The 14,626-nt window shown below is 41.1% G+C and overlaps 1 protein-coding gene across 2 annotated transcripts in view; it reads right to left on the reverse strand.

The window, feature by feature from the left end:
* rapgef1b (Rap guanine nucleotide exchange factor (GEF) 1b) overlaps window positions 1–14,626 on the reverse strand; it is a 96,105-nt gene that overhangs the window by 15,377 nt on the left and 66,102 nt on the right. For both annotated transcript variants that reach the window (XM_060935623.1, XM_060935622.1), the window contains exons 11-19: window positions 9,746–9,841; window positions 9,479–9,570; window positions 8,867–8,966; window positions 8,036–8,111; window positions 3,714–3,801; window positions 3,486–3,575; window positions 3,067–3,252; window positions 964–1,048; window positions 695–789 (exon numbers count right to left, since the gene is read on the reverse strand). In XM_060935623.1, coding sequence (XP_060791606.1) covers window positions 695–789; window positions 964–1,048; window positions 3,067–3,252; window positions 3,486–3,575; window positions 3,714–3,801; window positions 8,036–8,111; window positions 8,867–8,966; window positions 9,479–9,570; window positions 9,746–9,841 — 908 coding nt within the window. The remainder of the gene's footprint in view (window positions 1–694; window positions 790–963; window positions 1,049–3,066; window positions 3,253–3,485; window positions 3,576–3,713; window positions 3,802–8,035; window positions 8,112–8,866; window positions 8,967–9,478; window positions 9,571–9,745; window positions 9,842–14,626) is intronic.

The raw sequence follows: 14,626 nt of genomic DNA on the forward strand, positions 1-14,626 counted from the left end.
ACAGTTGTTTCTTCATTAGATTCATCTCATCTCCTCTCTCATTATCTCTAGCCGCTTTATCCTGTTCTACAGGGTCGCAGGCAAGCTGGAGCCTATCCCAGCTGACTATGGGCGAAAGGCGGGGTACACCCTGGACAAGTCGCCAGGTCATCACAGGGCTGACACATAGACACAGACAACCATTCACACTCACATTCACACCTACGCTCAATTTAGAGTCACCAGTTAACCTAACCTGCATGTCTTTGGACTGTGGGGGAAACCGGAGCACCCGGAGGAGGAAACCCACGCGGACACGGGGAGAACATACAAACTCCACACAGAAAGGCCCTCGCCGGCCACGGGGCTCGAACCCAGACCTTCTTGCTGTGAGGCGACAGTGCTAACCACTACACCACCGTGCTGCCTCATTAGATTCATCATTGCACTATTCATTTAACTATTTTTCCCACAACACTTTTAAACTTCATGCACTCTTCACATCTTATTTTAACGATGGCTAATATAAATCACCCAAGTTGTCACAGTGATGAAACTACACTTCCCCAAGCTAATGACATTCCCCACTTGAAAAAAGGACCAGCACTGGCACCTTGTATGTGGAAAAGGGCTATTGCAGTGTTGCTGTTTAAAACCAGTCCCGTATTAACATGTATTGGGTACAGTGTAGTGGTAGTGTGCAGTGGTAGTGTACCAGTAGCTCATGTTGTTAAAGTGCTCTGTAAACTGAGTCAGATTGGGACTCTTCTCCTCATTCTGCTCTTTCGCCCACAAAAGAACTTCTGGAATCTAGAGAAAAGGACAGACAGAGGAAGTGAGGCAAGATAACAGGAAGAGAGGAATAAAGCAAAAATAGAAAGAATGACAAGTTCCCAAGAGACCATTTTGTCAGCCTCATACTGTTCTCTCTACCAACACACAGACACTAACAAACATACACACAGACTGTCTCAGTGCATGTACCTCAATCTTGTAGAAGAGCTCTGCATCCAGAAGTGTAAGCTGATCAGCAATCTCATGGCTGCGAAAGTCATGCAGTGTGCCTGGCCTGAAGCATGAGAGAGACAGTTTTAGACACGCATTCATGCATTTCAAAACAATACGGCTGTGATGACAACGACCTTTAGTGCACATCTTGCTACTGATTTAGACAAGAATGATTGGCAACGTGCACAAAAGTCTGTTTCAAAAAAGTTCATCCAAGTTGAAATTAGGAGATGGTTTTGCAAGGCTTTAGTTATTCATACTGAGGTTCAGAAGAAGGAGAAGCTAATCCAAAAAAACCCCCATATATATATATATATATATATATATATATATATATATATATATATATATATATACACACACACACTAGTGCATCTCAAAAAATTAGAATATTGTGAAAAAGTTCAATATTTTCCATCTGTTATTTAAGAAAGTGAAAATGTTATATATTATAGACTCATTACACATAAACTAAAATGTTTCAAGCATTTTTCTATTTTAATCATATGGCATACAGTACAAAAACATAAAAACCCATCTCAAAATATTAGACTATTTCATTTTGAGTTTGAGTAAAACAGTATGAACACAGTGTATCTCTCGGTCTAGTTCAGTACACACAACCACAATCATGGGGAAGACTGCTGACTTGACTGTTGTCCAGAAGATGATCACTGATGCCCTCCACAAGGAGGGTAAGCCACAAAAGGTCATTGCTGAAAAGGGTGGCTGGAAAAGGTGCACAAGCAACAGGGATGGCCGCAGTCTTGAGAGGATTGTCAAGAAAAGTTGATTCAAGAACTTGGGAGAGCGTCACAAGGAGTGGACTGAGGCTGGTGTCAGTGTATCAAGACCCATCACGAACAGACATCTTCAAGAAAGGGGATACAACTTTCGCATTCCTAATATCAAGCTACTCCTGAGCCAGAGACAATGTCAGAAGTGTCTTATCTGGGCGAAGGAGAGAAAGAAATGGACTGTTGCTCAGTGGTCCAAAGTCCTCTTTTTGGATGAAAGTACATTTTGCATTTAATTTGGAAATCATGGTTCTAGAGTCTGGAGGAAGAGTGGAGAGGCACAGAATCCAAGGTGTTTGAAGCCCAGTGTGAAGTTTCCACAGTCTGTGATGATTTGGGGTGCCGTGTCATCTGCTGGTGTTGGTCCACTGTATTTTATCAAGTCCAAAGTCAACATAGCCATCTACCAGGAGATTTTAGGGCACTTCATGCTTCCATCTGCTGACAAGCTTTTTGGAGATGCTGATTTCCTTTTCCAGCAGGACTTAGCACCTACCCACAGTGCCAAAACTACTACCAAATGGTTTGCTGACCATGATATTTGATTGGCCAGCCAACTTGCCTGACCTGAACCCCATAGAGAATCTATGGGGTATTGTCAAGAGGAAGATGAGAAACACCCGACCCAAAAACACAGATACGCTGAAGGCCACTATCAAAGCAACCTGGGCTTCAATAACACCTCAGCAGTGCCACAGACTGATCACCTCCATGCCACACCGCATTGATACAGTAATTCATGGTAAAGGAGCCCCAACCAAGTATTGAGTGTATAAATGAATATACTTTTCAGAAGTTGGACATTTCTGATATTGTAAATCCTTTTTTTGATTGACCTTAGGGAATATTCTAATAATTTGAGATACTGAATTTCTGATTTTCATGAGCTATAAGCCATAATCATCAAAATTAAAACAAAAAAGGCTTTAAATATTTCACTTTACATGTAATGAATATGGAATATATGAAAGTTTACCTTTTTGAATTAAATTATGAAAAAAGGAACTTTTTCATGGGATTCTAATTTTTTGAGATGCACTTATATATATATATATATATATATATATATATATATATATATATATATATATCAGCTCACGATGAGCCTTGGCTTGGGTCACTGAGATTGCACGCCCAGATGTATCTGGTGAATGTGCAACTTTCACTTCAAACTGTTCTCTGTCCAATACATAACAATACAATTTCTTACAAATACAAAAAATATAAAAATGCAAACCATGCAGAGAGCCACCCTGATGTATGTGTGTGTGTATTTGTGTACCTAGCCGAGACCCCTCGTGCCGCTAACGGTTGGAGGATGTGTGTGTGCTGCAGCAGCCTCTTCTGTTCCACTTTATCCAGAATGTTTTTGCGAAGGACACGAGCCAGACTCAGCTCACCGTTACATACCAGCCGGAACACAAGATCCATCAGCTGCCGGAGGATGTCTTCTGTCAGCTCCACCACACTAAAATACACACATGAACACATATCAGCTTTGACGATGGCTATTTAACCCACTCCGGATCATGTCTTGCATAGTGCTTAATATTTAAAATTTAAATCTCGGTATCCAAAAGGTTCCTAGACCACGGACTCTAAGAATTACAAACTATAACCATTTTAAAACTAAATCAAGTATTGTGCTAAAAATGCTTCGTCTCATTGGCCCATTACTGTTGTGCAGTAACGAAATCTCACCAGAGTTCATCCACCACCCGCACCAGCACGAAGAAAGTGTTCTTACTGACGCGCTTCTTAAATGTGTCTGGACTATGGCAGAAATGAGTGTATGTGCAGTGGAGTTAAAGAACAAAAACACTGAAAACACACATACCAGCAGAGAAGTGTGTGCACAAAAAAGAAAACTCAAAAAATAACTTTAATTACAGATCCTCTCACACATATATACACACACAGAGTAAAGGATATCTGTAATGTAGTTTTTTGATGAGGTCTTCAGGAGTGATGAATGTTCTGTATGTAGTTAAAAAAGCTTCACAGTATAACACCAGATCTGAAAAAATGGAGACACACACATGCACAGAACATCATCTTGTAAAACCATCTTGTCAATGATAACATGCTAGATTATGAGTCAAAAGGAATAATATACAGTAGGGGTATCTACTCAAACCTTTGTTAAGTATGTGTAGAAATAAAAAAAAATCAAAACAAGAAGTTGGTTCTAAATAAAGGATTAAATAATTATACAGTGCTCAGCGTAAATGAGTCCACCCCCTTTGAAAAGTAACATTTTAAACAATATCTCAATGAACACAAACAATTTCCAAAATGTTGACAAGACAAAGTTTAATATAACATCTGTTTAACTTATAACGTGAAAATAAGGTTAATAATACAAACTTAGATTACACATTTTTCAGTTTTACTCAAATTAGGGTGGTGCAAAAATGAGTACAGCCACAACAAAAACTACTACATCTAGTAGTTTGTATAGCCTCCATGATTTTTAATGACAGCACCAAGTCTTCTAGGCATGGAATGAACAAGTTGGCGACATTTTGCAACATCAATCTTTTTCCATTCTTCAACAATGACCTCTTTTAGTGACTGGATGCTGGATGGAGAGTGATGCTCAACTTGTCTCTTCAGAATTCCCCATAGGTGTTCGATTGGGTTCAGATCAGGAGACATACTTGGCCACTGAATCACTTTCACCCTGTTCTTCTTCAGAAATCCAACAGTGGCCTTAGATGTGTATTTAGTCATGTTGGAAAAGTGCACGACGACCAAGGGCATGGAGTGATGGTAGCATCTTCTCTTTCAGTATAGAGCAATACATCTGTGAATTCATGATGCCATCAGTGAAATGCAGCTCCCCGACAGCAGCAGCACTCATGCAGCCCCACATAAGGACACTGCCACCACCATGTTTCACTGTAGGCACCATGCATTTTTCTTTGTATTCCTCACCTTTGCAACGCCATACAGTTTTGAAGCCATCAGTTCCAAAAACATTTATCTTGGTCTCATCACTCCAGAGTATAGAGTCCCAGTAGTCTTCATCTTTGTCAGCATGGGCCCTGGCAAACTCTAGGAGGGCTTTTTTGTGCCTGGGCTTTAGGAGAGGCTTCTTTCGTGGACGGCATCCATGCATGCCATTCCTCTGCGGTGTACGCCGTATTGTGTCACGGGAAATGGTCACTCCAGTTTGGCTTTCTACAACCCCGATTCCAAAAAAGTTGGGACAAAGTACAAATTGTAAATAAAAACGGAATGCAGTAATTTACAAATCTCAAAAACTGATATTGTATTCACAATAGAACATAGACAACATATCAAATGTCAAAAGTGAGACATTTTGAAATTTCATGCCAAATATTGGCTCATTTGAAATTTCATGACAGCAACACATCTCAAAAAAGTTGGGACAGGGACAATAAGAGGCTGGAAAAGTTAAAGGTACAAAAAAGGAACAGCTGGAGGACCAAATTGCAACTCATTAGGTCAACTGGCAATAGGTCATTAACATGACTGGGTATAAAAAGAGCATCTCGGAGTGGCAGCAGCTCTCAGAAGTAAAGATGGGAAGAGGATCACCAATCCCCCTAATTCTGCGCCGACAAATAGTGGAGCAATATCAGAAAGGAGTTCGACAGTGTAAAATTGCAAAGAGTTTGAACATATCATCATCTACAGTGCATAATATCATCAAAAGATTCAGAGAATCTGGAAGAATCTCTGTGCGTAAGGGTCAAGGCCGGAAAACCATACTGGGTGCCCGTGATCTTTGGGCCCTTAGACGGCACTGCATCACATACAGGCATGCTTCTGTATTGGAAATCACAAAATGGGCTCAGGAATATTTCCAGAGAACATTATCTGTGAACGCAATTCACCGTGCCATCTGCCGTTGCCAGCTAAAACTATAGTTCAAAGAAGAAGCCGTATCTAAACATGATCCAGAAGCGCAGACATCTTCTCTGGGCCAAGGCTCATTTAAAATGGACTGTGGCAAAGTGGAAAACTGTTCTGTGGTCAGATGAATCAAAATTTTAAGTTCTTTATGGAAATCAGGGACGCCGTGTCATTTGGACTAAAGAGGAGAAGGACGACCCAAGTTGTTATCAGCGCTCAGTTCAGAAGCCTGCATCTCTGATGGTATGGGGTTGCATTAGTGCATGTGGCATGGGCAGCTTACACATCTGGAAAGACACCATCAATGCTGAAAGGTATATCCAGGTTCTAGAGCAACATATGCTCCCATCCAGACGACGTCTCTTTCAGGGAAGACCTTGCATTTTCCAACATGACAATGCCAAACCACATACTGCATCAATTACAGCATCATGGCTGCGTAGAAGAAGGGTCCGGGTACTGAACTGGCCAGCCTGCAGTCCAGATCTTTCACCCATAGAAAACATTTGGCGCATCATAAAATGGAAGATACGACAAAAAAGACCTAAGACAGTTGAGCAACTAGAATCCTACATTAGACAAGAATGGGTTAACGTTCCTATCCCTAAACTTGAGCAACTTGTCTCCTCAGTCCCCAGACGTTTACAGACTGTTGTAAAGAGAAAAGGGGATGTCTCACAGTGGTAAACATGGCCTTGTCCCAACTTTTTTGAGATGTGTTGTTGTCATGAAATTTAAAATCACCTAATTTTTCTCTTTAAATGATACATTTTCTCAGTTTAAACATTTGATATGTCATCTATGTTCTATTCTGAATAAAATATGGAATTTTGAAACTTCCACATCATTGCATTCCGTTTTTATTTACAATTTGTACTTTGTCCCAACTTTTTTGGAATCGGGGTTGTACTTCTTTAGATAACTCCAGTGAACTTGCATGCCGATTTTCTTCAACCCTTCTCATCAGAAGATGCTCCTGTCGAGGTGTTAACTTCCGTGGACGACCTGGACGTCTCTGTGAGATGGTTGCGGTTCCATCTTTCTTAAATTTTTGTACCACTTTTGCTACAGTATTCTGACTGATAAGTAAAGCTTTGCTGATCTTCTTGTAGCCTTCACCTTTGTGGTGTAAAGAAATTATTTTCTTTAGGGAATTCTGAAGAGGCAAGTTGAGCATCACTCTCCATCCAACCACTAAAAGAGGTCATTGTTGAAGAATGGAAAAAGATTGATGCTGCAAAATGTCACCAACTTGTTCATTCCATGCCTAGAAGACTTGGTGCTGTCATTAAAAATCATGGAGGCCATACAAAGTACTAGATGTAGTAGTTTTTGTTGTGGGGTGTACTCATTTTTGCACCACCCTAATTTGAGTAAAACTGAAAAATGTGTAATCTAAGTTATATTATTAACCTTACTTGATTGATTGATTGATTGATTGATTGATTTATTCGGTATAAACATGTAAAAATTTTACATAAATAAATATATAAAATATTGACATAATCATACCAGGATAACACAATAAAGCGCACAGCGCTTGTTTCCATTGTGGTCCTTACTTTCACGTTATAAGTTAAACAGATGTTATATTAAACTTTGTCTTTTCAACATTTTGGAAATTGTTTGTGTTCATTGAGATATTGTTTAAAATGTTACTTTCAAAGGGGGTGTACTCATTTACGCTGAGCACTGTACATCTCATCTCATCTCATCATCTCTAGCCGCTTTATCCTTCTACAGGGTCGCAGGCAAGCTGGAGCCTATTCCAGCTGACTACGGGCGAAAGGCGGGGTACACCCTGGACAAGTCGCCAGGTCATCACAGGGCTGACACATAGACACAGACAACCATTCACACTCACATTCACACCTACGGTCAATTTAGAGTCACCAGTTAACCTAACCTGCATGTCTTTGGACTGTGGGGGAAACCGGAGCACCCGGAGGAAACCCACACGGACACGGGGAGAACATGCAAACTCCACACAGAAAGGCCCTCGCCGGCCCCGGGGCTCAAACCCAGGACCTTCTTGCTGTGAGGCGACAGCGCTAACCACTACACCACCGTGCCGCCCAGCACTGTACATATACAAAATATTTTTAACTAGTTATATCACATCCAGAGTTTATTTCCTATTTTTATTTGTTGGCCCAGATATGTGTTCCTGCACATGCCGATCTTATTTTAAAAAGTTTAACATTAAACAACATTTATTTAAAAAAATGCCATCAGAGAAGCAGGCTGCTCAAAAACATGCAACTCTTGTACTATACCAGCAGCCACACTGCTCTCTACAAAGCACTGGACACCCCTAATCTCAACAATAATAAATTACACTGAAGAAAACAGAGAGAGAGAGATATTACCTTTGCGATCTGTCTCTGTAGCATGAACTAAGAGAATATCGCTTGAGCCGGCTCTGACGTCAGGGCCATCATCCCCCTTGTAATTGAAAGCAAGAGAGAGAGATTACTGCAGACCAGTAAAAGTGTGCTTGTGTGTGTGTGTGTACTGCACTGACCTCTGCAGATATTAAGATATTTAAAATACCCATGCTTTCACACACTATAGCTTTGGCATATTAAATACAAGGCAACTATATTATGCATAAACATGTGCGCGCGCACACACCCCCACCCACCAATCATTCACCTGAATTATATACATATTTTATCTCCTAATTACTGTAATTAATGTTTAGCTGATGAGTTGCTGGTGAAGTGCAGTGACCACTAGAGGGCAGTACACACCGCACTGAGAAAGACAACAATAATGGATAAAAAAAAAAAGCATAATTGTTCAAAGTCAAATGGATAATCTCATCTCATCTCATTATCTCTAGCCGCTTCATCCTTCTACAGGGTCGCAGGCAAGCTGGAGCCTATCCCAGGTCATCACAGGGCTGACACATAGACACAGACAACCATTCACACTCACACTCAATTTAGAGTCACCAGTTAACCTAACCTGCATGTCTTTGGACTGTGGGGGAAACCGGAGCACCCGGAGGAAACCCATGTGGACACGGGGAGAACATGCAAACTCCGCACAGAAAGGCCCTCGCCGGCCACAGGGCTCGAACCCGGACCTTCTTGCTGTGAGGCGACAGTGCTAACCACTACACCACCGTGCCGCCCAAATGGATACTCACTAGACTAATATTTAAAAAAAACGTGAAGAACTGTTATACTGAATACCTCAGCTTTAAGAGTGATGCGACTCATGATCTCTTTGTGATCAACGAGAGAAAGCTCATCAACCTCCTCTTTGACAGGGCTCAAGTCTGTTGACTTCAACCTGAAACAGAAAATATGTTTTACATTAGCAAACAACATGACAGGTGTCTGTTCATTCCCTGTTACCAGCCGCAAGAAAAAGTATGTTAGTAAATTATAAGTAAATTAATGACAAGTATGGTTTTGGAATGGAGAAGTCCAGACCTTAAGCCAATTGAGATACAGTGGCATGGACTGACAAGGTAAGAAATCCCCCCAAAAAACTGATGACTGAAACAGTTTTGTAGGAAGTTATAGTCTAAAATTCCTCTTCACTACTGTGAAGGTCTAGCCTGCAGTTTTGGGAAAACTTCTATGGAAGTTAATGTGGTAGTGACATGACGATATGAAAGGCTACAGTAAATTCCTCAGTCCAATCTGATGATGTAAGGTGTGTGACTTTCACCCAATCCTCTAGTCTCACAACTTCATAACCTGTAGTTATTTCTCATTCCTTCATTTGGGGCACAACCACGGTAGAAAAACTTATATCTGCAAAAACTTATAATAAGCGAGAACAGTAGTGGCTCATACCTCTCTTTGGCCAAAGCTTCCTTGCTTCCTTCCTTGGGCAGTGGTATGTGAGCAGTAGAGTCATGAATTATATCACAGTGTGTGAGCGGGTCCTGTAGAAGAGACAAAACTGGCACTGTGAGGAAAGTGCTCTCTGCCCTCATACGCATACACGAGTGTGCAGATTGTTTTGGGTCAATCTGACATGGGCAAGAGTAATGCTGTCCCTCCCATCCATGCCAGTTTTACATAACAATGTCTCCCCCTGCCACACACACAATTACTCACCGAATGGTGTGTGCTATCTCCATTAGCCTGTGAGGTAGTGTACAGGTTCACATACTCTCCTTCTCCTTCTACACCTTCATCGTTTGCACTCTCACTCTGTTGGGGGGTAAAAAAAGCAAAGCAAAACAAAAGGTAAAATTTATATGGGCACACTGAAGTGGACCGGTGATGACAATTGGATCAATACCACAATTGACCAGCAGGTGGAGCAAACAGGACAGACTTGTGAACTTTACTGTGTACGCGCACATAAAAACTGTTTAAACAAGTTGCACTTGCCACCCCTCTTGTTTTTTTTTATTTGCACATCACTAGTAAACAGATTTACACTTGTGCACTATGCCAACTATGTTTTTAGTGCGGAACTGGATTTGTCCAAATTCTTTAACCTGCTCAAAGAGAAAAGCACTAAGCAGTAGAGGCAATAGAAAACTAGCCGATGAAAATGGTGCATCTTAAGGACCCTCTGCCGCAGACAGGACTGAAGCCAAGAGGAATTTGAAACTGAGCCTGTGTTAAAGGACTATTCAGTTCCTTTGTATGCATGTGTGTGTGCTGGATTAGAGAGATTACAGTCAGTGGATAGTGACAGAACCAACCTGCAATAACTCGTCGAAAATGCCAGTAAGAACATTCCTAGTGTGCCTGCTTTCACACACATACCCGCATATACTCATACGCGGCTCAACATGTTTCCCTGGGAGATCAGGACTCAAGCATCCCCCTGTTTTATTCAGTCCAGAATTCCTCTGAACATTACACACACACACACCCAGGGGGATTATATGGGGGGGGGAGTGAGTACAGCGGGGTTGTGTTTCTCACATGCACACACAGGTCAATCACTGACCTGAACTGTGATCTTCCTTCACATGTTTACAAGCACACAACATATGGTCTACTGCTTAAGCACGCTAGTTCTCATTGCCTAGTTCTGTCTTTCTCTCCTATAAACACATATCTACTTTTTCAGTCCCCCTTTAACTAGATCAGCACTCATCTTTCTAATTAAATAATTAGAAGTTAAACAATGTCACATCACACAGTCTCAGAAAAAAAAATCACTAAAGGCTTGTCGGTGGTGTGTAATTTCAGCAGTATATCTATTTGGTTTGAGGATGCATGTTCAGTGTGTGACTGCATATCTGAAGGCCTCTACAACACAAGTTACAATTTCTGAGCTTGCACTAATGGAAAGGGGGTTTCCTTCCGCTGTATTTTTATGCAAATAGGAAAACTTGAATGGAAATAGCATTTTAAAATTATTTTTAAAAACGCTACATTTTTCTGCTTAGCTAAGGTGAAAAATTCCCATATGATGTAACGTGTGTATTTTTTAAAGTACGTGTGCTCCTCCAGTAGTTGTGGCATTAATAATTACCACACTTGTTATGGCAAGCATAAATCACCAGCTAAAGGCAATCTGCATCATATTTTTAATGACTACATCGCTTTTAAATGATTAGTTAAAAAATGTGCGCTACAGTAATACAATGAAACAAAATAGCTTTTCTCTCCGCCTACAGGCTCGATATACGGTAACTCTTTACAGACTACTCAATTTAAAAAGCAAAGCTGCTTCCACATTGCAATTGGAGATGCAGTTAAATGAATGAATTCCCTACTGTGTTGTTCCCGGCCAAATCACTGATGTGTGCAGCTGTTTCAGACATTACTGATTTGAAAACTGACTCTTCCAAACTGACCCCCATCCCATTAATGCCCATCACGTGTATTCCAAGGCTGAGCTAGTCGTCTAGACTTGACCTGAAAGCAGGGTTTAATCTGACTAAAAACAGATTCACCTCCAAACCATACATGGAAATTAAATCAACTTTACATACTTAATACAAAAACTCAAGCAAAGACAAGTAATAAATAAAACAACAGGGCATGCTATTATAGGAAAATAATCAATCAACGTAGGGAAGTGTGGTGCCATTACTACCCCCAAACTTTACCCACAGCAACTTTCCCCATGGCTCCTTAAAGTGCATATTCTGGACCAATTTCGTGTTTTTTTTATATGAAAGTATGTCCCTTGACACACTCATCCAGAAGGGTAATTTTGCACAAGGCCATTTGTCTACAGCAGAAAAAAAATAAAATAAAAAAACGCGTCTGGAAAAATCCCAAGGGAGTCTGGAGCCAGATTCGTGATGTTACCTGCAGAAGCGCCAGCAGGCTGTGCGAGCTTTGCACGGTTTCAGTGCACAGCCTGTGTAGACCAAGCGCTCCCATTTCTCTCTCATTGTCCGGTCTTTTGGAAAACGATGAATACTAATCCCATCAAGATTGGTGTTGCTACACCCTCCTACCATACATCTGTTAACCATTTTAATAATTACGCGATAACGTTGAAGAAATTTGCAGAAAACCACCAGGTCGTTTTCTCATAAACAAACCAGCGCTGACGTAGGATTCAGAGGGAGGCGTCCCGCACATGATGTCACGAAAATCAGTGTTTGCCGGGAAATCCAAATGCCTTTTCAGAGGCGGACCAATTCGCCTCAAATGGCTTGATTTCAACTGAATTTTTCTGGTATTGCACAAGGTAAAATAATTGCAGAGAATGCAGAATGTGACAGATATTTGACCAAAGTTTCATATAAAATAGGAGAATTACATTAATCTTGCTCCTGAATTCACCCGTGATATGCACTTTAAAGGAGCAAGCATGTCACAAAGCACTGACACTGGAGACTCCCTTACAAAATAGCTCCTAAAAAGCAACTAAAGAAATAATAATGTATTAAAATGAGCATGTTAAAGGTGACAGAAAACTGCTTTTCTACAAGTTGACACAGGTCCCTGAGGTCTTATTGAAATGTCTGTGACATACCTCAATACCACAAGGAAAAGCACCACAGCACCCGTCTCACCCTGTCTAAACACCCCTGTCTTCTGCCAGCCAATCAGGTAGCACTTTCCTCATGAACATTCATTTGAAAAGGTAGTTTTCAAGTCAGGAGTGGAGATACTCACATGAGGGGGTGGCATAATTCTAATGAGCTCCCCCTGTGATATAGAAGGGGGAGCTAAGTCTGAGAGTTTATAAGTTGGTAGGCACTCCAGATACCCAAATGCATGTGCACAAGCACTGAAAAAGCGTGTTTTTCATAATATGTCCCCTTTAACATAAACTGAGCTCCTGAGCTGTCCGAGCTGTGCAGTAATACAACAATAATGCAAACCTTCTGAGCAAATCATATTCAAAAACTCAATGTGCTTTGCTATAGAAATATGCATGCATTTAAAACTACACTAAGTAACTTTAAAAACGCACATTGATAAAACTTGCTGAATTCGTGCTGAGTTTATCTCAAGAAGAAAAGAAATATATCACAATGAATCACGAATAACTTCGTTCCGCCCGAATAAGTTCCAAATCTGTGCTCAAATCAGAATTTAAGGGAGTTGTGCTCAATAACGTACAATATGACTCGGGTAGTCAATGACATGGACAGGCTTTAATTTTCAAACAAATTTTGCATACACTGTACACACACAATCTTGCCTATAAATACCCGGGGGAAATGATGGGAAAATTGTCATTATTGAAGATGCCACGCCTAAGCCAAAATCAACGTGAACAGGCCATCGGGATGTTGCGTGCCGGAAGTACACAGACAGAGGTCGCCTGGCACTTCGGTGTTCATCATTCGACCATTTCCCGTTTGAGTCAGCATTACAGACAGACAGGGAGCACCAGGGATCGTCCACGCCCTGGTCAGCCTCGAGTCACGACGCCAGTTCAGGATCAGCACATCAGGCTAGCTCACCTCCGTGACAGATTCCTGACACCCTCAGTCACTGCTGCTGAGACCCCTGGACGACACAGACCCAGAATCTCCAGCATGACGGTCCGAACATGGACCAGCTGTCACTTTGAATTTTTTTATTGTGAATTAATTCTTGAGTTTGACGATAAATGTCCTTTATCGATGTTTCAAGATGTGTGTGCATTACATACAATATCATAAATTTCAAATATATGCATGGATCTAAAGTGATATCGTATTGAATTCCATTGTGCGTTTTTAAAGTTACTTAGTATACATATGCATTTGGAAGTAAACAAATAGAATCCCTTTGCAGAACTGAAACCTTTTGAACAGAAGAAAGGAACCACTGAAATGAGAAGTGACTAAGAATACAAGTAGCAAAAACATACAAAAAACCCCAAACACGGTCAGATCAACAATTTTCAACATGAGAATAACACTGCCTAACCATGCAACAAATCTACATACTGTAGAAAACATAAACCTCACTAACTCCATTTTTGTTAATGCTGAGTATTATAAACAGCCCTGACTGTCACTCACCGTGGGTGTGGTTAAAGAGGCGTGGCCACTAAGGAAGGAGTTAGACACAGACAAGCTGAGGCCAATAGCAGACTCTGCCTCCTCCGGAACGCCAGTGGAGGGAGGGAGGAATGAAAGAGAGGAGGAGGAAGAGGAGGAGGGAGAGGAAGAGTGAGATGCCTAGACAAAAGAGAAGAGGATGGAAGGAAAGAAAAGAAAGAGAAGTAAACAAGCTATTGTCACTAAACAGGAGAAGAGAAAGACAATTAAAAGTGAAAAAGCAAAGAAAGGTAGAGACCAAAACAAACAAAGCAGTAAGGAAGAACCCAGAGTAAATCAGTGATTACTAGTGACCGGTGTGTAAGACAGAGTACTAAGAAACAGCATTTCTCAACTGGTCATGAGTTGTCCGTCTACTAAGACAGCCAAAGCTGCTTTTATCCAACACCACCAGTGTAAATATTTAAAGTGATAATTTCACACGGGGCGGCACGGTGGTGTAGTGGTTAGCGCTGTCGCCTCACAGCAAGAAGGTCCGGGTTCGAGCCCCATGGCCGGCGAGGGCCTTTCTGTA

Source organism: Neoarius graeffei, chromosome 12, assembly GCF_027579695.1.
Source record: "Neoarius graeffei isolate fNeoGra1 chromosome 12, fNeoGra1.pri, whole genome shotgun sequence".
Lineage (NCBI taxonomy): Eukaryota > Metazoa > Chordata > Actinopteri > Siluriformes > Ariidae > Neoarius > Neoarius graeffei.